Consider the following 24170-nt stretch of genomic DNA (forward strand, 5'->3'; position numbering starts at 1 on the left):
TATGACACAAAGTACATAACTCTTGCACCAATATGTTATGAATTATATCCCCTTTTTGCTTAGAATTATTTTTACTTAATGTTTTGATACACTTTATCTCTTCTATTACTTAATACTTTTGACACAGACTAAGCTATTGTCCAATATCTTCATCCCCATTGGAGTCATTAGACACCCCAGTAACAGCTCCAGCTTCCTCAGATGTTCTCAGTTTCACCATCCAGCATCGAAATAGTCGAGCACGCTGTCTCCTGTGACAGCTCTTGTTAAAACATGTGCTGTTTAAAACGACTTTATTACAGTGGTTAATGTTGTTTCAGTAGGTGATAGCCAATTATCCATTCTCGTAGGAGACGAGACATGAGTTGTCAGGGTGGAAAGTGTGCTCTATGTATTGTTCCTACTCTGTTTAAATTGTGTACTCTCTTTCGGAGCTTGTCGTTTTCTTTGGGGCTATATTCTGATGATATACAGTTTGACTTGTATTCATTTATATTTACAGAACGGTTAAGGTATACTGAATTTGAAGTACCAGTTCTTAGTGATAGAGATGAATTCCTGGTTAACGAAATAAGAAAAAATAACAAACCCCTAGCAGAATCATCAATAAATCAGTCAAAAATGCAAAAAATACATGACTTGACGAATGGGAAGTCATTGAGAAATTGAGAAATTTTGTTGTTGTTCTGATTTTGCTAGCTCTCTAGTGAATTCTGCCATGTTATGAATATAGCTGAAATACACCAACCCATCAGTACTCTCGGTGCTTTGATTTTATAAAAAATGACAGTATAATATTTTAACAAGATAATGTGTCCATTCACAATGCAGCATATTTTAAGGAGATGTTGACATTTAATCGAACATGATACAATGATGTATTTGCTTGAAACAAGACATTGTCGGTGTTCCATATAAAGTGCATTTTTAAATCTATAATTTAAAGCTGAACAAAATAGGCAATGTGTCAACACTCAGAAACTTTGAAGTGTTGAGTGTATTAAAAACAAACTATCCATGGGTTTCTGTCAACATAATATTACGTTTAGTGATGATTTGTAAGTCCTCTTATAAAGAGAATAAACACTTCATTCTTAGTTATTTACAATGAAACATTTAAATCTTTATGTCATATTTATTGCAAAGAGCGAGTTTTTAACATGTCTAAATATTATTGTGGTTTTATTTTTTTATATCTGGCAAATATTGAAAAATATTGACAAAGAAAATAGTAAAGACAACAAGAAAAGCCCCAAAAAATATTATAATACGGCCTCTTAAATAAGTGATTATAATTACACCAAACTTGGTCTTTAGCATCCCGCCAAAGCCTTTTCAATTTTGTTCAAATGGCGCTTGTCCCCTTTTAGGCAAATTGAGATAGAAAACATTTTACTAATAAATAATTTCTTCTTATGAACCGCTTGAGGGATCTTCGTCAAATATGCTCCATAGCATCAATATTAGGTCAACTTCCAACTGTTCCGGGCACTTCTCCCTTTCTAGGGACCATTTACGCTGAAAATAGAAGACTTTTTATGAACCGCTTGATGAATTATCATCAAAGTTAGTCTGTGCCGTGACTGTAAGGTCATCTCTCAAATTTATTCAAAGTGAGGCGCTCGACCCACCATCAAATTTTGGAAAGTCGCCGTATGACCTATAATTGTGTTTGTGTGAAGTTAAACCCAACAAAAAGAAACAAAATGTCTGCAGCATTCTTAAAAAGTTTTCTGTTAAATTTCTTCAAATTAGGCATTTGGCCAATTTAAGGGGATACTTAAGCTAGAAATATCTGTAAATGACTGCTTCCGGTGGAACTTCATTTTACTGTGTCCGTTGTATTCTTGCTAGGATCTCTTAGATTTGTTCAAATGGAAGCACTTGGATTTTTCATGGTTTTCATACTAAACACAGCTATTTCCTTTCATGTTTCTGTGTGCCATACATAGACTGAAGTTCAGATAGTCAATTTTGGCCAGTGTGACACTCCTGTTATTACTATTACCATCTTTTAGTAAAGCTTTACAGGTCAGTCATTTGACATATTGTGTTCTTCTGGGTAAAGAGAAATATTAATAAAATATAAGCAAACAAAATCAACAACACGATTAACACGTGCCTTTTATGTATAAATCTCTGTATTCTCAAGATGCATAGGTATTTTTCATGACAACATGAATTATATTTATTTGTAAAATACGGTACAATCCGACCAGGGATACCTGACAGTGACGTCAAATTGTATTTACTTTCCAATGTTTACCTTAAATTATACTGGATTATCTTTATGTTTCTTTACCTATAGCCTACATGGATACGTAACCCAGAGGATAACGGCGCTGTCGTAGTAACCGAGAAGTACCGAGTTCGAATCTGGTCGGCGGAACTTTTTTCCCGCACGATATTTTCCTTATTCAACTATATAGTTATCTAGATTATCTAGTGCTTCACGAATTATGCGTACATAATAAATTGTGTAGAAAACGTTCGTCATTTCATTCCACATAAAATGGCTAAAATTGCAATGAACACGTTTCTAACTGTAACGAGCCTTTGGTGAATAAAACGAGAAAGCAATATCTATTCTAAAACACAATGGACTGACGGTGAGACAGGCATATGTTGCATTAATATTTCAAATTGGTATACTTCATAATAAAATAAATGATTGATAATTAAAAAAAACTAACAAGAAAAACATATAAAACAACATTTTTCCAAATCAAGGAAAGCAAATGTAACTGGTCTTTCAAACAATATATTTTTTGCTACAAAAAATACATAAAATATACCTCGCCTATCACTGGTTTAGAACTTACATCGCCTGCGTGACAAGTAGCCAACACATCCACTGGGCCATACCTTACTTAGCGTTTCTCATCCGATAAGACATATTTCTATCTATTATAAGTATACATCCGTGGTTATTTATAGTTTGTAGACAAAATGACGTCACTGTCAAAAATTGTCGGTGGATTAGTATAATTTGATATGTCTTAGATAACTGAAGTACAATATTCTAGTTTCTAGTGTTTGCATGAACACAAGAAAAAATTTGATTTTCAGTACTTACAACTATGTTTTATGCAATTATAATTAAAATCAAATCATTGATGCAAGTTTCTAATGGAAATGCCCATTTACATTGGTAAACATTTTCGTCTTTTGGTACTAAACTAAAATTAATATGATATTATTATACAGAGCAAAATATAATGTAAGTAGAATACAAACTACAGTCCATAAAATAAACAAACGTGTTTGTAAACATGGGCGGATCCAAACGGAAGGGGAAGAAGCATTTTATAGAAATATTTCGTTGGCAAAATACAATACCTATCGTAGCCCTGACCAGCCTATAAACCGGGCCAGTCTATTTTATAAGTACAACAACACGGTTGACCCATTTAAACAAAATTGCAAGTAATTGTCAACAAATCTTTTAAATGTAAACATTGATTTGCTAAAATTGCCTGAAAAATAACGATATCAGTACATATCAGTTACACACCGTGTACATTCAAAATTCAAATAAGAAAATATCAGTTAAACAAGTTATATCTATAAATGTCAGCTACACATCTTTGACATTTAAAGTTCGAGTAAATATCAGTTACGCCCGTTCACATTCAAAGTTACAGAAGTAAATATCAGTTACACAAGTTATATCAGTAAATGTCAGCTACACATCTTGGACATTCAAAGCTATTTGAGTAAATGTCATGTACATACAGTGCACATTCAAAAATATTTAACTACAGATAAAAATGCAATTGCTTGTATATATACACATCACCATTTCACATTCAGTGCACTCTCCACCAGAATGAGCCACATTTCCAATATAGTATATCTGACTTAAAATATTTTTTGATCAATGGACAGACTTTTTAATATATGTCAACACTTTTAGATAACTGCGATGATTTCAAACACATCTTAAAACACGTAACAAATCTTTTCTAAGCCGCTGCATTTTCTCAAATCTGAAGAATATTTTAGAACGTGCATGCGCGCGTGTGTGTGAAGAGTACTTTGGAACATTAGTGTGTGTCTGTGTCTGTGCGTGCGTGTGTGCATGTGTGTGTATTACAGTGTCTTTTGTGAAAAAGCTTCTCAACAGATTCTATGAAAATCATCATGGCCGATCATATTTGTTTGCCACAGATTAGCCTGGTTATGATAACGGACCAAAATCCAGTGAGTGTGGATGATTCCTTCATCTCTGTAATGTATTCCCGTCCACGATGTTGTTGAGTTGGAGTTGCCATAGACGTCATTATTCCAAGAGACGGACCAGCCCAGTATAGTATCAGTAAAGTTCGTTCCAACTCTTGTATATCTGCCAACAAGATGATAATAATTTGAAGCTCTACCCACAGCTGTGTTATATTTGCCAGTGACTTTACCATTCTGACATATTATTTCCATTTCTGATTTTAGTTGATTCTTCCATTTACCAGCAAGCCCGCATTCGTTCGGTTTCATTGGTATTGTCTGACAATCGTCTAGAATAAAACAGTTATAGGATAGAAAAGAGTACATTGTATTATGGTATTTATTACGACAGTTATAGGACAGAAAATAATACGTCACTATTTATGGTAATTATTACGGTAACATACATCAAAGTCGAGGTATGAATTGATGCTATGTTATTCGAGGAATTTGAGCGAAATTAATAGCTGTTGTGGTAACCCCTCCCTAGATCTATACCTCAACAATTTAGTATATATGCTAATGTACGAGTTTCTATTCTTTAACTGTCCCCATTACATAGAATTCTTTGAAATAAAATGACCGACAATTAGCAGTTAATTTCTTATATTTTAAATATTTTACTCTCCCACTGAAAACCCCAGAAAAATGAAATAAATTATAAATATTTGTATTGTCCAGGGTACAAGTATTTAGTTTCAACTGCGAAAATCTTGTTCACTTTATAAGCCTATGCTTAAAAACCGTCTGTACTAAAAGACTAAGTTTAGGCATTCCTAGGTATGATTTTTGTTAGTGACCACATGTGAACTTACTCTACAACTAGTTTCAATTTGAACATAAACATTTTCAGATCATGTTGACCTGTAAATAAAGACCACGTTCTGACTTTTGTAGAATGGCCTTTACCTTCATGCCTGTAATACAGACCATCAGTGAGCAGACACCACCTGGCTCTAACCCTTACCGTGCTAAACTACTATCATATAATAATAATAATGAACATGTCCATCTTTAAATTTGATCTGTACCATTAACTGTTAAAAGGGATGCTTACTGATTGGCAAACATTGCAGATTTTGATCAGACTGTACGGATGTGCAGGTTGATCATGATCTACACTGTTCGCAAAGGCATAATCAGTCGTATCAGTGCTTCTTAGACACTGGTTCTTAAAACAGAAGAATATTCACCATTCTAATTAATATGCTTTTCTCTGTTAAAACACACTTACGCTAGAATGACGTCACGTTATCGTGTGGTGACGTCAATGTTTTTGTTGCGACCAAGAAACAGCGCTACTGTATTTTATCTACTGTTTTAGATTTAGATTACCTAAGACACTGATATAATACGTGTAGCGATATAATAAAATAAAGGCACACCTATGATCCTGATAATGAAAATTGAGGAAGGCACACCCATGACATTGATTATGAAAACTAAAGCGAAAAAATATTGCCCACCGTGTTTATAAGAAGGCAAACACAATTGGTCCAAAAGAAATTTTACAAAACTATTCAAACACTTAGAATTTGTACTACTCCCCCACGATGATTTAAACGACAGCTTGTTGATATTATTGTTTGATTGTTATGGTTCTCATTGCATCGTTGTACTCAAAAAGGTTTTCAATGATAGAAGTTAAGTGTATACGGTAATGTTATACAAAAATATTTTCTGTTGAGGCATTACGTGACAATAGATATGTTTGTCACAAATAACCATTTACAATATCATGAATGTTTACATTTTGTTTACTTTTCCATCAGTTAGAGTTTTATTTTACGTAGGGCAGTATTCTTTATAACATATAAACATATCAAACAGTTAAAAGGTTTTATAAAGTATCCTTGCCTATATACCTGAGGTCATATGGTCTGTTCTTTTTTTAAACTCTGGCACTCTGACACCTGCACAGTTTAAAAGTCATCGCTTAACATTGCGTCTTTTTGCTTAGCCTTCCTCAAACACTATTAACCGGTCAATGCATTTCATGAACCGTCTTATCGCTATTTTACATGTTGATAAAGTTTAATATTGACCTTAATTTGCATCATATATATATATATATATAGCTGGAGAATCAATTTTGATTTGGAACTTTCAGGCTTGTTGTCTTGTCTGCATGATGTCCCATTAAGAATCAGATAATGTGAATTAATGGCACTGACCAATTTGATAAGCTTGAAATCTGTTCTAATGGTGGTTTGAGAATTTTAGAACATGTTTAATAATTGTAAAACTTTAGTCAATGTTAAATTTTGTGTCTCACAACAAGAATAAATGTGATAACTCAATAGTTGTTTTATTTTGAGATGTGCTTATTTAAAAATCTTTACTGAAACTGTTTTTCTTAATAAAATTAAGAATAAACAATGTAATCATTTTATATTGTAACGTGTGATAAAATATAATTTACATTGTAAAATGGCAAAGTTTTATAATACTATAATATGAATGCAACTTTGAATCACAAGACCTTAAGCTTGAAATTTATAATTCAAGGGTGTAGTTAGGCTAAAATGGAACTGTAGGCAACTGTCCAAGGAGAGTATGGCATGCTTCCAAAGAAAATTTTCAAATTATAGATGCAAAATGGTGCTTTTTGGTTTATATCTGGACTTTTATGTTTTTCATTCTTCAAAACACGAAGTGTAGACCCGGGATAGCTATTGTACAATTAGGAATGTACACCAGTGTCAAAGGCGTAGCTGGACCGTAATGGAAGTAAAAGTCACTTTTCTAAGGGTGATAGGGGATGTTTCCCCAGAAAAAAATACATTTTAGATAAAACATGAAGCGTTTTAGCGAAATTCATAATTCAGTGGCGTTGCTAGGCTAAAATGAAAGTATATGCCCCTGTCCTGGGGGTTCTTGGGCATGCTCCCCCGTAAAAATTGCACAAATTAGATGCAAAATGGTGTATTTTAGCAAAATTCATAATTCCAGATTTTAGCAAGGCCAAAATGGAATTGTAGACCACTGTCCTAGGGGGGTCAGGAAAAATTGCACATAATAGATGCAAATGGGTGCATTTTTGATGTATATCTGGACCCTTAAACTTTTTCATAAAGTGTAGGCCCGGGGGAACTACTGTACCTTATAGAAAATACACCAGTGTCAAGTGGGTAGGATGGCCAAAATGGAAGTGTAAGCCACTGTTTTAGGGTGTTTAATCGGTGAGGGTCAGTCATGCTCCCCCGGAAGAGTTTTACATTCTAAATAAAAAATTATGGTGCTTCCTGGCGAAATTCATAATTCAGGGGCGTAGCTAGGCCAAATTGAAGTGTAAGCCACTGTCCTGGGAGGGTTTGGTAGCATGTTCCATGAAGGATTCTTACATTATAGATACAAAATAGTGCATGTTTTGGTGTATATCAGACGTTACAATTTTTCCCAATGAAGTGTAGGTAGGGGGCGGGGGAAGTGCGTGGAGGGGGGACAACTACTGTACCTCAGAGAACGTACACCCGTGTCAGAGTAGCTGGGCCAAAATAGAAGTGTAAGCAATTGTTCTAGGGATTAGGGGGGCATGCACCCCTGGAAAATTTTTACATTCTTAGTTTATTCCTAAATGCAAAATGGTGCGTTTTGGCGCATTTTGTAACCTTTCCGATGTTTAAATCGTCGATGCTAAAGACTAAAACACTGGAAAGGGAATGCATGGCCAGTGTATAATATTGATATATATTTCGCACTGCCTCTTTTCAAAATTAAATACGCCAATGTTTATTTAGTACACACACACATATATATATATATATAAAAGAAAAACATCCAATGGGTTTCCTCTATCTGTATTTCTGTCTACCTACCTGCCCTGATGATTATGATATGAAACCGGTAGGTAGACAGAAATACAGATAGAGGAAACATGTTTTTCGGCGACGCCGTCTAAATTCGTTTTCGTTACCTATGCCACGTGACTTCAGTTTGCAAATCAAACTGCTTGATAACGCATTATAGATAATTTATCAAAATGGAAGATTTATGCAACACTCTGCCTGATTGGACGAGAGTGTCATTCTTTCACTCCGTTGATTGTGCTACGCTGAGTGAAATGTAGACAAAGCGTTTATCCTAAACGACGCTGTTCACAGTTTTAAAGCTAACTTCTGCTCAGTATATTTAGCAAGAATATTGATATATCTCAAAATGATAAGTAAGTTTAATAAAAATGATAAAAACCTGTTCAAATACCAACATATATCAAATTAAAGAAAGAGCTGAATACGGTCTGCGTATCACATGAATAAGGGTGTGATAAGAGTCTTTTATGTAGAGAAGTGCTTTTTAAAAGATTTTCCTTGTTACAATTGTCATCTGTATATGAAAAGGTTTCTTGCTTTTGTGACTTATTCAGATTGCATATTAAAATGAGTACTTGTTTGCTTTGATATATTTGTTATAAATTATTTAACTGATTTATTATACTTGTAAATGAATATTTTTCTTTAGTATGGTATGCAAATATTGAACTCAGTTGAAATCTGTTTTATTATATATATGCTATATAATGACTGAATCTCATTACACTGAAATGAAGGTACGCTGTATACAGTTTATCTATGTGATATGACTACGGTCAAACTTTGCTTATGAAACAGAAATATTGAAATAATTACAATTGTATGTTTTGCTTGACCTTCACTTTTTTATAGGTGTGACGGCATTGTCCAAAGATTCATGAATAACGAATATGCATTTGTTAAAGCGGGATCAGTTGGCCTATTTTAGAAATAAATAAAAATAATAAATAAAAAAATCCTTTAATTGATTTTTTCTCATGTATTCTAATCAAACTTGATTTGTAGCATCTTTATTAGGCCCGCAGCCAACTTTGTTCAGCTGGGACATTTGACCCCTTTTAGGGGCTGCTAGAGCTAAAACTAGAAATACCTTTGACTTCATCTCAGTGTTGTAATATTTTCTGGTTCTTCGGGATCATTGATTTCAATTAATTTAAATGGAGATTGAATACCGCTTAAGCCGGTGCTAGTGGGCGTGGGCAGTGTTGCATTTTCCATTACTGCGCATGAACAGACTCAATCAAACCGAGTCTGCAATTTTCACTGTTTGCCTTGTTTTCGGTGCTTCCGAGGGATCTTCTTTCCAGATTTTATTTATACAGTGTCTCATGAACAGCTTGGCGGATCTTTGTCATACTTGGTATGGAGCATCATTATAAGGTTCTCTTCCAAATTTATTTATATAGGAAGTCGGGCTCTATTAGGGACCACTATAGCTAAAAGTAGATATGCCTTTCTTTGCATTAACCACTAGAATGTAATGGATTTTTTATCAAACTCGATGTGTAACAATATCGTAAGGTCTCCTGCTATTTTGTTACAAATGGGGATAGGGACCAATTTAGCTAAAAATATAAACACGTTTAATGACCTCTTTTCATGAACCCCTTCATGAATCTTCATCAGACTACTGTTGTAATTATTCGTCTAAGGATAAACGAAACAAAATTGCAACCCTATGAAACCTTTGCGAAAAATTAAAAGAGAACCATTTAAATTGTTAAAGTGCGGTGTTTAGTTTTGCAATTTGAAAAATGTTAGATGAAAGATGAATGTTAGATGAACAATTCATAAACTTCTATCCTTATTACAATTCGCCGACTATCATTTTTAAAGATATTTCTTGTTTATATGTCTGCCCTGATGATTATGATATGAAACCGGTAGGTAGACAGAAATACAGATAGAGGAAACCCATTGGATGTTTTTCTTTTTTATTTATTATATACTTGTCCAGGAGTAACTTTTAATATTTTCTATTATATATATATATATATATATATATATATATATATATATATATATATTCCCCCCCCCTTTTTTATAATACTGCGTGTACATTTTGTGAAAAAATATCATAAGTACTTTAATATTCAATTTATATTTTAACGTTATGTACAATAAGTAAATATTTAAAGGTCTTTCGAATTTACTTACAGAATATTACATTTGTTGACTCTTCCAGACACTAATTCATAATACCTATGCTCTTAAATCAATGATTACATTCTTAAGTCAGAATGCCTGATAGACCTTCAGTCAGATTGTCTGACCTTTATTCAGAATAACTGGGACTAATAATTTCCGAATGCCTATGCCCTTGAGTTAAAATGACTGCGACCACAAGTCAGAATGCCTGTGACCTTTATTCAGAATGTGTTTGAATCAAGTTTAGAATGCCTATGCCCTTATTTTAAAATAAATGCGATCACAAATCAGAATAACTGTGACCTTTATTCAGAATGTCTTTGAATCAAGTTCAGAATGCCTATGACCTTAGGTCAAAATGATTACAATCACAAGTCAGAATAACTGTGACCTTTATTCTGAATGTCTTTTAATCAAGTTCAGAATGCCTATGCCATTAAGTCAGAATGACTGCGATCACAAGTCAGAATAACTGTGACCTTTATTCAGAATGTCTTTGAATCAAGTTCAGAATGCCCATGCCCTTCAGTCAAAATCATTACAATCACAAGTCAGAATAACTGTGACCTTTATTCAGAATTTCTTTGAATCAAGTTCAGAATGCCTATGCCATTAAGTCAGAATGACTGCGATCACAAGTCAGAATAACTGTGACCCTTATTCAGAATGTCTTTGAATCAAGTTCAAAATGCCCATGCCCTTCAGTCAAAACGACTGCGATCACAAGTCAGAATATCTGTGACCTTTATTCAGAATTTCTTTGAATCAAGTTCAGAATGCCTATGCCTTTAAGTCAGAATGACTGCGATCACAAGTCAGAATAACTGTGACCTTTATTCAGAATGTCTTTGAATCAAGTTCAGAATGCCTATGTCCTTAAGTCAAAATGACTACATCACAAGTCAGAATAACTGTGACCTTTATTCAGAATGTCTTTAAATCAAGTTCAGAATGCCTATGCCCTTAAGTCAAAATGACAGCGATCACAAGTCAGAATAACTGTGACCTTTATTCAGACTGTCTTTGAATCAAGTTCAGAATGCCTATGCCCTTAAATCAAAATGGCTGCGATTACAAGTCAGAATAACTGTGACCTTTATTCAGACTGTCTTTGAATCAAGTTCAGAATGCCTATGCCCTTAAATCAAAATGGCTGCGATTACAAGTCAGAATAACTGTGACCTTTATTCAGAATGTCTTTGAATCAAGTAACTACAATGAGAGTGACAATAATTTAGGATTAATTCAGAATGACTATGACAGTTTTGCATACAAAACCTACCTTAACTCAGAATGTCTTTCATGGATGACTGATAAAAATGAGAATAATTTTCAGTGCAAAGAATAACTCTTATGTGAAATTTGGTAAATAAAAGTCTGTCGACCATACAATGACAAAGTGTGTAGCAGTTGTCTGTCTAAAGATGAAAAGACAGTGCAAACTGCTTTCGGTGCAAAGAATAACTCTCAGATAAGTGTAGTAAATGATATTTACCTCCACAAACATATAAATTCAAAGGAATAATTCAGGAAATCAGACAAAGAACTTGTTGAAAAAGAGCCGTGTGATTTTCACTAGTTCTAAAAACAAATCAATGCGTTTGTTGTATATAGTTACATTGTGAACATAGTTGAGATGCGACACACATTTTTGACAGAAAAATGTATCTCACTGCATTTTATACATTAATAAAATTATGCACCATTGAAACATTGAGACTAGAAATAGAAAGCTAAGCCATCAAAACTGTGGGTCAGTGTTGTTGCCATATACATGTGTAGTTTATTGTTTTACACACTTCTTCTTATCATTTCACACATTGTCCAGATTTGATCACTCATGAGAAAGGATTGACCTCATGTCCGATATTGCAGAAAGGCCTAACTAAACTAAAGGAACCAGCGTGGGAGCCATCTGGTCTAGTCGCGTAATGGCTGCCAGGTATTTGAACACTAATTTTTCACTTGGCATGGCAACAGAGGTCTAAATTGAAGCTAGTTTCTGTTTAAATTTCATTGTTGATGTATTTTTGACATTTTGGTAGGAAAAATGGGAGAGCAGATTGTATTTGGTGAAGTCAAGCTCAAATCTAGTATGAGTAGTACTTCCAGGTCACAGCAGTGTGATTTTGATGTCAGTTTACAGTAAGCAAATGTGACCAGAAAAATCTCTCACAGAAGATATATGACCCCTACTTTTCTCTTCATTTTATATCAGTTTTATCATAACTCTTTAAAATGAGGTAAGGATTTGTGCTCTGAAATGGGTCTAGTTATGTTTGGTAGCTCTTTAAAAAAGGTCAGTTTTATATAGAATATATAGGGAAAACTATTTAGCATATTGTGACCTATAAGAAAATGTGGGCAAAAATTGAAATTTGTCCAGATATTGATATAAATGAACTAGTTTGGTCAGATTTTGGTAAGAAATTAGCATTTCATTGAAATTTTGCTGCAAAAATTGATAAAAACCCAAAAATTCACATTTTTACTGTTTTGGGGGTATTTTTTTTTTTTTTTTTTAAAAATGCACATTTACACTCTAAATTTTGCCCATCTATACCTTTCAGAGGGGACATTTGGTATATTTCAAAGTGTTAATGTGTAATTTGCTTGCAAATTATGGTGAAAATTTATGAAATAGGGCAAAAACCAGCTCTGGCTAGAAGAACTGGTTAAAAATTATGTCGCGACATCAGTTTTGAAGGAAAATTGGCGCAGGGACCCGCGTTACTGAAAATGCCATAAAACCTGGAAAACTGATTTAATCAAGCAGAAACTTAGTATTTTTTATGCAGATATGTTACTGGTACTATACAAATGAAAATGAGACTATTACAGAAAAAAGTTTTTCTTATAGGCATAACTAAACTAAAGGAACCAGCGTGGGAGCCATCTGGCCTAGTCGCGTAATGGCTGCTAGGTATTTGAACACTAATTTTTCACTTGGCACGGCAACAGAGGTCTAAATTGAAGCAAGTTTCTGTTTAAATTTCATTGTGGATGTATTTTTGACATTTTGGTAGGAAAAATGGGAGAGCAGGTTGTATTTGGTGAAGTCAAGCTCAAATATAGTATGAGTAGTACTTCCAGGTCACAGCAGTGTGATTTTGAGGTCAGTTTACAGTAAGCAAATGTGACCAGAAAAATCTCTCTTAGAAGGTACATGACCCCTACTTTTCTCTTCATTTTATATCAGTTTTATCATAACTCTTTAAAATGAGGTAAGGATTTGTTCTCTGAAATGGGTCTAGTTATGTTTGGTAGCTCTTTAAAAAAGGTCAGTTTTATATAGAATATATAGGGAAAACTATTTAGCATATTGTGACCAGAAAATCCATATCAGGGGAGACAACAGCTATATGGTATTGGTAAAAGGTGACCGATATTGCGATGTCGTTATTTATTGCCTCCGGCTATTGTCACCTGGATGTTTATTTCAAATTAAACAAGCTTAAAATAGAAGAAGAAGAAGAATCTTTTATTTCGACTTGTACAATGTACATCATCATAAATACATACAAATTTAAATTTACAGCCAATTCCTATGTCACTATGACTATGAAAGTAATACAGTATCAAATAATAACAGTTGCTGCATCTAAATAACAAAAGATGAAAAGAAAGCAATACAGAGGATGAAATGTAATTAATTGTGTAACAATGATATTCTATGAGTAAGAGCTAGTTTAATATATTTCGCCAAGTTAAGTAATATTGATCTATTATCAGACATTAACATATCAATAAATTTTTGCATACTCGGTCTTGTATAATAATAACTTTTAATGTATTTTTTTCTTATATCAGAATAACATGGACACTTAATTATAAAATGAAATTCATCTTCAATATCACGTGTGTTGCAATAAGTACAATAACGCTCATTTCTTTCTATTCTGTTTATACCATATCTGCCAGTATGTTTTCGTAGTGAGTGTGAAGACACTCGGATTCTACTAAGGAAATGTCTTAAGTTGCATGGTAAAATATCTAGATAAAATAGAAATGCCACTTGAGTTACAAACTATGGAAAATGGATTTTACATTAGAAATAACACAAGTCATTTTTACCAAAAGAACATTTAATATGTAATTTTCCGAATCATAGCATTAGAAGCATGCTATTTCATAATAATTAAATTTATATATCTAACATATTTACATTGTGTAAACTTTGACAAATATCATTGTTTAAAATTGACATTTTCTACTTAAGAAACCTCATTGCAATATCAGTGCATATGCATCTTGTGTATTTCTTGACTATTACTGTTTTGACATAAACTGCTTCAGTAATTCATACAGTTTTTCCTTTTCTCTAAGTTTTGTTTCAATACCTAATTCATCGAATTTCTGTTGATATCGTTTACTGACAATTCATTAGCATCACACATAGAAATGACCGTTTTCTGGTACGAACAGTCTGCTTCTTTAATTCTTTAATGTCACATTCATTTTCATGTCACAAAAATACATGTTTTTTTTTTGTTTTTTTTTTTTTTTTTGTTGTTTTTTTTTTAAACAGTTGATCACAATTTATAATGACACAGGTGTATAGGTTTTGAATTTTTTACTCTGATATTGTTGACTATCATACGTATTTCAATTCAGTCATTCTTAAAAGATTGACAAAATAGGAAATTAATGAATCGAAAATTCGAAAATTATGGTATGTTTGTAAAATAAAAAAAAATCAGTGTGGTACAGGTATTTTGCCGTACTCAAGTAGACATTACTCTCATTTGTATATAACTACACATATTTCACCAACATATAAAATCTGTTTGCAAAATGAAAAATACGCAAAAGATTAAATCGGCATAATAATTATATCTTGCAATTAAAAAAAAAGAGAAAGAAAACGTAATTCATAGCGCAGTTATAGCCTTATCAGTGTTGTATACGTCTGTGTTGTTTTAACGCTCCACATTAAGAGATTAAGAGGTAATTGGCAAGTTTTATTACAGGTCCAATAAAAAAGGATTTATGCGTGATGCATATAACATTTTATTACTTCTATAAACTATCATTCAATAAGATTACAGTATACAAATGGGTGTCATTTAAAATTATCTTGAATTGCACATTTACAATAAATTATGAAAGTAAGTTAATCCCGACTTTTATGATAACTGAAAGATCATGAAACCAGGTAAAATTTTCACAAAAACAAAAATAATTATTAAGTTACTGAAGTAAAAGTCAATTCTGTTTTAAATGCAGATACTTTATTTACACTGCAAAAACATTCTTGTACGCAAAAATTCTCCGGACATATTTTTCACCTTTAATTTGATTAAGGCGGACCTTAAATTTATTTACTAAATTTTATTAATGTATGTGCTATTTGATGACACAACTGAAAGACTTCTGTCTGTGTTACCTTTTTGTACTGTAACCGAGTAGAAACGAACAATTTGCATTTGTGATCCAGTAAATGTTTATGAAATACGGTGAAAACAGCAACATAAGAAGAAATGGGCATCTCTTTCTTTTTAAAACCGAAACATTTAGTGCAATATTTAACTGAATTTCATATGTTGTTAATTTGTGATATTAACACAACATGAATTACTCTCAAAGTAAAATTACGTTAAATACAACTTACACGAATAAAACATTAAAACACGTCTATTAACTAAACTGATTAAATCATTACTTCAACCTTTTGATCACAATACCGCATGTTCACGCGGCATAATAATTTCGTCTACTTATGACACTACAGCAACAACTTCGCGCTGAAGTTAATTTTTCTTCCAAATTAGTGGAAATAAACCGTCTGAGAACGGATCAAATTTTTATTTCACAAAAATAAAATAAATATCAATCAAAAGATAAAATCAATGAGAGTAGGAAATTATTTGCACCTAAGCTTTCATATCAATGGTTTTATACAAAACGTTTGCTTTTAAGAAACGCATGTATGAGATTTTTACACATTTTATATGGAAAATAGAAGGGAAAAAATGACGAAATGATGGCATTAAATATCATGTTAGGAACGAATCAAAAATAAAGATAAAATTTTATTTAAAAGTACCGTGTGATGAATCAAATGTTGAACTTTGATAATGTTTTTGCACCTAAGGTTTCTTATTTTTAGTAATTTTGTTATTAAGTAAAACGTGTACATGCCCTTCTTATTTCTATATAGAAAATCTGACCGCTATCGATTATTGGCCGGAGGAATATTCTTCGGCATGGTCGTATTAAATCTAGTAATCTATAGCCCCACTGCTGAGTGTTAATGTCCATTTTATTGACTTGGGGGTTAATATTAATAACATGCATCATCTTAGCAATCTAGGAGAAATTCCCTCTCTACCCTTGTCCTATAACTGTTATGTCCCCATCACCCGTCTTGCGAAACGGGGAAGCAACTAGTTATTTGACCTAGCGTCTGTTCGCCTGTCACACAGTCTCCTTAACTCAACTTGTCAAAATCACGGTAAGTTTGAGCTAAAAATCGGTTTCTGATCGATAACTAAAGAATGTTTTAAAACTGATGGTTATTAAAATATAGGAGTCATTTATTTCATAGAGAGATTGTGTTGTCAAAATATTCTTTAAAACTACATTTTATATCAGAATTACATTTAAATGCTGATGCTACTTCACCACATGCAACTCCCTCTACAAGTATTTCAAAGATATGCCATCAATGAAATGTAAAGAAAAACTTGGCTCTTTGTGGAGACTAAAGATAGAACACCGCGACGCCATAATGCCCGCCTGTATATTTATTCGAGCTAATCCAAGGCGACTAGAATTATCTAAATAAGGTTTAGGGTTAAGAATGAGGTTGGGTGTGCACCATAAACCGGTTTAAGCTCCCCAGTGGTGTTTTTGCCACTGGCCGTTCCAAGGCGGTGCCCAACTGTGTTCTTTTGTTTGGTCGTTTTGTCCTGAGTGTGTGTGCGTGCGTGCGTGCGTGTGTGTGGCGTGCACGTCTGCGTGTTATGGGCTTCGTTTTGGGGAGGCTGCGTTTTTGGTACGTGGCATGCCCTGTTTGATATTTGTCTTTGTTTTTATATGTTTTGTTTGACAGAGGCTGACACAATACTTCTATTCTTAATATTTTTGTCTAATAACCTCATATTTAAAATATTTAAAATAACAATAGAAAGATAATTCGTCGCTTAAATCGCTTAGAATTGAAACATCAGAACGAAGGTTTAACTTTACTTGTGCACCGATGTTCGTGTGCTGGCTAAGTCGTTGTAAATACATGTATATACGACATCTTGTAGGTTAAGTTGAAAAGCTGGCAATAATGATGTACACCTAAATACCAGCAATCTGTTTAATGCTCCACAATCGACAACACATTGAAGCATCAACTGTGTGCATTTTGATTTAAGCATCATCGTGAGAAATAGTAAAATATACATGCGATTATAATCGAGGTGAGTATCAAATATTATGTCTCATTTACGCTGAAATATGTCAATATTGTACAAGGACACATAATAACAGTAAAATCCAAAATGTAGAGTTAAAAAAGTTGTTTAAATGTGAGTTCGTGTATGCAAAACATATAATTTACTTTTAAGTCATAGTCTGTTTCGTAGAGGACATCAACTATTGTTTTAAATATTTTTTTTTTCATTTCGTTTATAGTTCACATATTTCTCCTACCAGTCCTAGTGTTGAATATTATCAAAAACGCATTTCAATTAAAAAAAAATACTATTTTCCAACTGATTACTTGATCGTCGTAAACTACAAAATGTTGATATATTATTTATATATTCTGTAATAGTTATATACGTAACAATATCTATATTGGGTAGCATCTTGAAAAGTTATAGAGATTGCTTTACGAATACGGGATAAGCTTTAACTGATGTCTAGTAACTAATTATATGTTTTTGTACAAAAATGGTGAAAAAAACATAACCTAATCAACAAAATTATAAAATAAATACTGCACTGTACCTTCATCTTGCGGTCCCTTGTCCGCATTCTGAGTAGCCAGCACCACTGTAGGTATTACTGCAGCAGTCAACAAAACAACGACCACAACAGAAACCACGATCTTTAAAACACAAGAATCCATTTTTGAAGGTAATGGTTGTTCTATTACTGGACAGCCGTTCTCGGTTAAACCCTTTTCCTTTATCTCGTACTTTGTCTTTTTGCTATCAGGAAAGTGCATTTCAAATACGTAAGTGCAAACTAAAGACCGAGTTAAAATAGTTTGATATATTTTTATTATGGATAAACAATGTTGTACGACCAATCAAATATCATTTTATTCTGTTCCTGGTCTATTTTTGCGAATAATGCAACCATTACGACGCAATACACCTGTGATAAACATGTTTTTTAAGTGTCCTTCAACTCAGATTTTATTATGTATTTTTGATTGAAAGTTTAATAAACTTTACACACCTATGGAACAGAATTAGGGCAAAAACTGCATTGTGCTTTCGTACATCCGATCTTGCGATTTACATATTATGCATTAGTGATTCTCATGTTCACATGCTTCCTTCTGACATCCCATTTTGCATTGTTACATGATCAATCTTGTGTTTGCGTGTTTCTTTCTGACATTCATACATGCTACATTCTTGGAAATGATCTGTGCTTGCTTTTGTTTCTCTATGATATTAGAGTTGCTTTCGGACGTGCTGTAATCTGACATACTACATTCATGATTCATTTTATTTACCATTGGTTACTTGCATCGTGTCTCATTGGGAGCGCCAATGGTGTATACTTATTGATGAAAAGAACATAAGTGGTTCCTTAAACGTTAAATGCAAGGAGTTTTGATGTTTACATATAAATTTAGCTGTGTGTTATAATGCTATGTGACAATATATATTGATACCTAAGATATGGAGGTGGTAGGGGATGGTGAAGGTTGTTATGAGAAAATATACACAAACTGATCCTTTCCGCATCCAAAGCAAGAATGATTCTCTAGACAGCGATCAGGTTACTAGGGATCTCGATTCTCATTGGCTCTAATTAATTATCTAACCACAATGCTACACTCTATTGTCCGAGTCATACACTTAATGACCCATAAAACATTAAAAAAATCTTTTATAGAAAATAAAAAGGGTAAATAAATAGATAAGTCCTTTTATATACATGTATAAAATTTATTTATGTCTTATTGTTTACCCGAAGGAAAGCTTGCGCATCACTCTGTTTAGAAAACTGAATAGCACTATGACTTGAATATAGGGTATTTATTTACAAAATACCGGAAAACAAAGTTACATTAAACTGTACAAAAATAGGAGTTGTCTATATTCAGGCATTAAGGAACTGCCACACAGCGCCCTGGATGATAAACCCTGAACTAAGTAATTTGTGTGTAGATGGTCCTGCAAATAATATTGCAAAAGCACTTTTTTATTGGGGCCACCACATCATTTTCTGCCTGAACGGGACTGGACTGGGAGTGGTTTTGGTGTTAACCTGAGATCATTCTGCTGCGGCTTGTTCCTTGCTGCTGTATGAACAAGACTGGACGTGGTGCTGACCCCTGCAGTATCCACAGACGTGCGGATGCCGGCAACTTAGAAACGTGCAGTTGCCTACTCTACTGTTAAACACCCAACAGGTGTTCTCCAAGAATTTACTGGAGGTTGGACGTTGACCCAGTCTTTTTCTTTGCAGGGAACGGGGACCTCCTTGTTGGGAGTAATTGGTATTTCGAAAGGAACGAAAGGTATGGTTTGGTCTGTGTGTAGATGCCATTAACCAATATTCTGTGTGGAGGTGATCCAAAGGGAAATGACCTTTTCGCGCAACATACGAAACTGTGTGTGATAGTGCTGCCAAACCAAGCCCGGGTGCCTATGCGCTAGATCCCTAACGACTTCCATTTACTTCATGAGCGCTGGCATTTCCTATGTCGACCTTTAACATGAATTTGTTATGATTAGCCATATTTGATTCTTGCATAGACAGAAGAACTCCCAAATCAATTTATCTATTAAACATTTCATGTTTATAGAATATTTTCCACTGTACATTATTTTCTTGGGGCAGCTTTTAAGTTTCTATTCTTTAACTGCTACTATTGCACGGAATTTATGGAATGAAAATAATCAACAACTAGCAATTAATTTCTTATATTTTGAATATTTTACTCTCCCACTGGAAACCTCAGAAAAATGTAATAAATTATTAATATCTGGATTGTGTGTATTTCAATGTTACAGGTATTTAGGTTCATCTGCAAACATTTATTTCACTTTAAGCCTATGCTTAAATTAAAGACCTGGTGCATTAAAAGACAACGTAAAAGTACCATTAACTGTTAAAAGGAATGCTTACAACAAAGATACTGACTAAAAGGCAAATATTGCAGACCTCTATCAGACTGCACGGATGTGCAGGCTGATCATTATCTTCACTGTTCGCAGAGGCATAATCAGTCGTATCAGTGATACTTAGAAAAGAGTGCTGCTTAGGGACTGATTCTTAAAACTGAATAATATTCAGCATTTGCACTAATGTTGAGACAGATGAGGGTTTATCTAAGACACTGACATAATACGTGTAGCGATATAATAAAATAAATACACACCTATGACCCTGATAATGAAAATAGAGGAAGGCACACCTATGACATTGATTATGAAAACCAAAGCCAAAAAATATTGCCAACCGTGTTTATAAGAAGGTAAATACAATTGGTCCAAAAGAAATATTCAAACACTTCTCATTTGTACTAATCCCGCACGATAATTTAAACGACAGCTTGTTGATATTAGTTTTCGATTGTTGTGGTTCTCATGCATCGTTGTACTCAAAAAGGTGTTCAATGATAGAAGTTAAGTGTATACTGTAATATTATACAAAAATATTTTCTGTATTGAAACGTTTTAATGAAAAAAAATCATAATTAACAAACATGTTATCGTTTGAGTTATCGTGCGGGATTTAAACAATCATAACTTCTGTCACGCACCGGTAGTTAAGGGTAAACAATTATATGAATGTCAAGGTTAAGGTTACTTCTATGTAGTTCACGTCACTTGAGGCATTACGTGACAATAGATATGTTTGTCACAAATAACCATTTACAATATCATGCATGTTTTCATTTTGTTTACTTTTCCATCAGGTAGGGTTTTATTTTACGTAGGGCAGTATTCTTTATAACATATAAACATATCAAACAGTTAAAAAGTTTTATAAAGTATCCTTGCCTATATACCTGAGGTCATATGGTCTATTCTTTTTTTTTTTTTTTTTTTTTTTTTTAAACTCTGGCACTCTGACACTTGCACAGTTTAAAAGTCATCGCTTAACCTTGCATTCTAAGTTTTACTAAACCTCGGCGTCTTTCTGCCTAATTTTTGCTTAGCCTTCCTCAAACACTATTAACCGGTCAATGCATTTCATGAACCGTCTTATCGCTATTTTACATGTTGATAAAGTTTGATATTGACCTTAATTTCCATCATATATATATACCCGCGAAACATTTTATCATGTTATGTCCCCATCACCCGTCCTGCGAAACGGGGAAGCAACTAGTTATTTGACCTAGCGTCTGTTCGCCTGTCACACAGTCTCCTTAGTTTCAAGTTCCTAAACTTGTCAAAATCACGGTGAGTTTGAGCTGAAAATCGGATTCTGATCGATAACTGAAGAATGTTTTAAAACTGATGATTATTAAAATACAGGGGTCATTTGTTTCATAGAGAGATTGTGTTGTCAAAACATTCTTTAAAACTACACTTTATATCAGAATTACATTGAAATGCTGATGCTATTTCACCACATGCAACTCCCTCTACAAGTTTTTCGAAGATATGCCATCAATGAAATGTAACGTAAAATTTAGCTCTTTGGGGAGACTATAGATTGAACATCGCGACACTTCCATGATGCCCGCCTGTATATTTATTCGAGGTAATCCAAGGCGACTAGAATTATCTAAATAAGGTTTAGGGTTAAGAGTGAGGTTGGGTGCGCACCATAAACCGGTTTAAGCTCCCCAGTGGTGTTTTTGCCACTGACCGTTCCAAGGCGGTGCCCCGCTGTGTTCTTTTGTTTGTTCGTTTTGTCCTGTGTGCGAGTGTGTGTATGTGTGTGTGTGTGTGGCGTGCACGTCTGCGTGCTGTGGGTTTCGTTTTGGGGAGGCTGCGTTTTTGGTACGTGACATTCCCTGTTTGATATTTGTCTTTGTTTTTTATTTGTTTTGTGTGACAGAGGCTGTCACAAGACTTCTATTCTTAATATTTTTGTCTAATAACCTCATATTAAAAATGTTTAAAATAACAATAGAAAGATAATTCATCGCTTAAATCGCTTAAAATTGAAACATCAGAACGAAGGTTTAACTTAACTTGTGCCCCGACGTTCGTGCGCTGGCCAAGTCGTTGTAAATACATGTATATACGACATCTTGTAGGTTAAGTTGAAAAGCTGGCAATAATCATGTACGCCTATATACCAGCGATCTGTTTAATGCTCCTCAATCGACAACACATTGAAGCATCAACTGTGTGCATTTTGATTTAAGCATCATCGTGCGAAATAGTAAAATATACATGCGATTATAACCGAGGTGAGTATCATATTATGTCTCATTTACGCTGAAATATGTCAATATTGTACAAGGACACATAATAACAGTAAAATGTGTAAATGTGAGTTCGTGTATGCAAAACATATAATTTACTTTTAAGTCACAGCCTGTTTCGTAGAGGACATCAACTATTGTTTTATTTTTTTTTTCATGTCGTTTATAGTTAGTGTGAATCTCACATATTTTTCCTAGCAGTCCTAGTGTTGAATGTTATCAAAAACGCATTTCAAATAAAAAAAAAATACTATTTTCCAACTGATAACTTGATCGTCGTAAACTACAAAATGTTGATGTATTATTTATATATTTTGTAATAGTTATATACGTAACAATATCTATATTGGGTAGCATCTTGAAAAGTTATAGAGCTTGCTTTACGAAAACGGGATAGGCTTTAACTGATGTCTAGTAACTAATTATATGTTTTTGTACAAAAATGGCGAAAAAAACACATAACCTAATCAACAAAATTATAAAATAAATACTGCACTGTACCTTCACCTTGCGGTCCCTTGTCCGCATTCTGAGTAGCCAGCACCACTGTAGGTGTTATTGCAGCAATCAACAAAACAACGACCACAACAGAAACCACGATCTTTAAAACACAAGAATCCATTTTTGAAGGTAATGGTTGTTCTATTACTGGACAGCCGTTCTCGGTTAAACCCTTTTCCTTTATCTCGTATTTTTCCTTTTCGCTATCAGGAAAGTGCATTTCAAATACGTAAGTGCAAACTGAAGACCGAGTTAAAATAGTTATATATATTTATTATGGATAAACAATGTTGTTCATTGATAGAAAACGACCAATCAAATATCATTTTATATTGTTCCTGGTCTATTTTTGCGAATAATGCAACCATTACGACGCAATACACCTGTGATAAACATGTTTTTTTTAAGTGTCCTTCAACTCAGATTTTATTATTTATTTTTGATTGAAAGTGTAATAAACTTTACACAGCTATGGAACAGAATTAGGGCAAAAACTGCATTGTGCTTTCGTACATCCGATCTTGCGATTCACATATCATGCATTAGCGATTGTCATGTTCACATGCTTCCTTCTGACATCCCATTTTGCATTGTTACATGATCAATCTTGCGTGTTTCTTTCTGACATTCATACATGCTACATTCTTGGAAATGATCTGTGCTTGCTTTTGTTTCTCTATGATATTAGAGGTGCTTTCGGACGTGCTGTAATCTGACATACTACATTCATGATTCATTTTATTTACCATTGGTTACTTGCATCGTGTCTTATTGGGAGCGTCAATGGTGTATACTTATTGATGAAAAGAACATAAGTGGTAACAGTCCATTCCTTAAATGTTTAAATGCAAGGAGTTTTGATGCTTACATATAAATTTAGCTGTGTGTTATGATGCTATGTGACAATATATATTGATACC

At 33.6% G+C, this 24170-nt stretch overlaps 1 protein-coding gene across 2 annotated transcripts; it reads right to left on the reverse strand.

Moving 5' to 3' along the window:
• Window positions 1-2086: 2086 nt before the first annotated feature.
• On the reverse strand, window positions 2087-23504 carry LOC123540440 (streptavidin-like). 2 transcript variants are annotated; one of them, XM_053527040.1, is made up of 2 exons: window positions 23251-23504; window positions 2087-4511 (listed from the first exon to the last, which is right to left on the reverse strand). In XM_053527040.1, the coding sequence occupies exons 1-2, from the start codon at window positions 23468-23470 to the stop codon at window positions 4120-4122; spliced, it is 612 nt and encodes a 203-aa protein (XP_053383015.1). In that variant the 5' UTR covers window positions 23471-23504; the 3' UTR covers window positions 2087-4119. The 2 variants fall into 2 exon arrangements, with proteins under 2 accessions (XP_053383015.1, XP_045181410.2); XM_045325475.2 differs by lacking the exon at window positions 23251-23504 and adding an exon at window positions 18126-18386.
• Window positions 23505-24170: the final 666 nt, after the last annotated feature.

This window comes from Mercenaria mercenaria, chromosome 16, assembly GCF_021730395.1.
Source record: "Mercenaria mercenaria strain notata chromosome 16, MADL_Memer_1, whole genome shotgun sequence".
Lineage (NCBI taxonomy): Eukaryota > Metazoa > Mollusca > Bivalvia > Venerida > Veneridae > Mercenaria > Mercenaria mercenaria.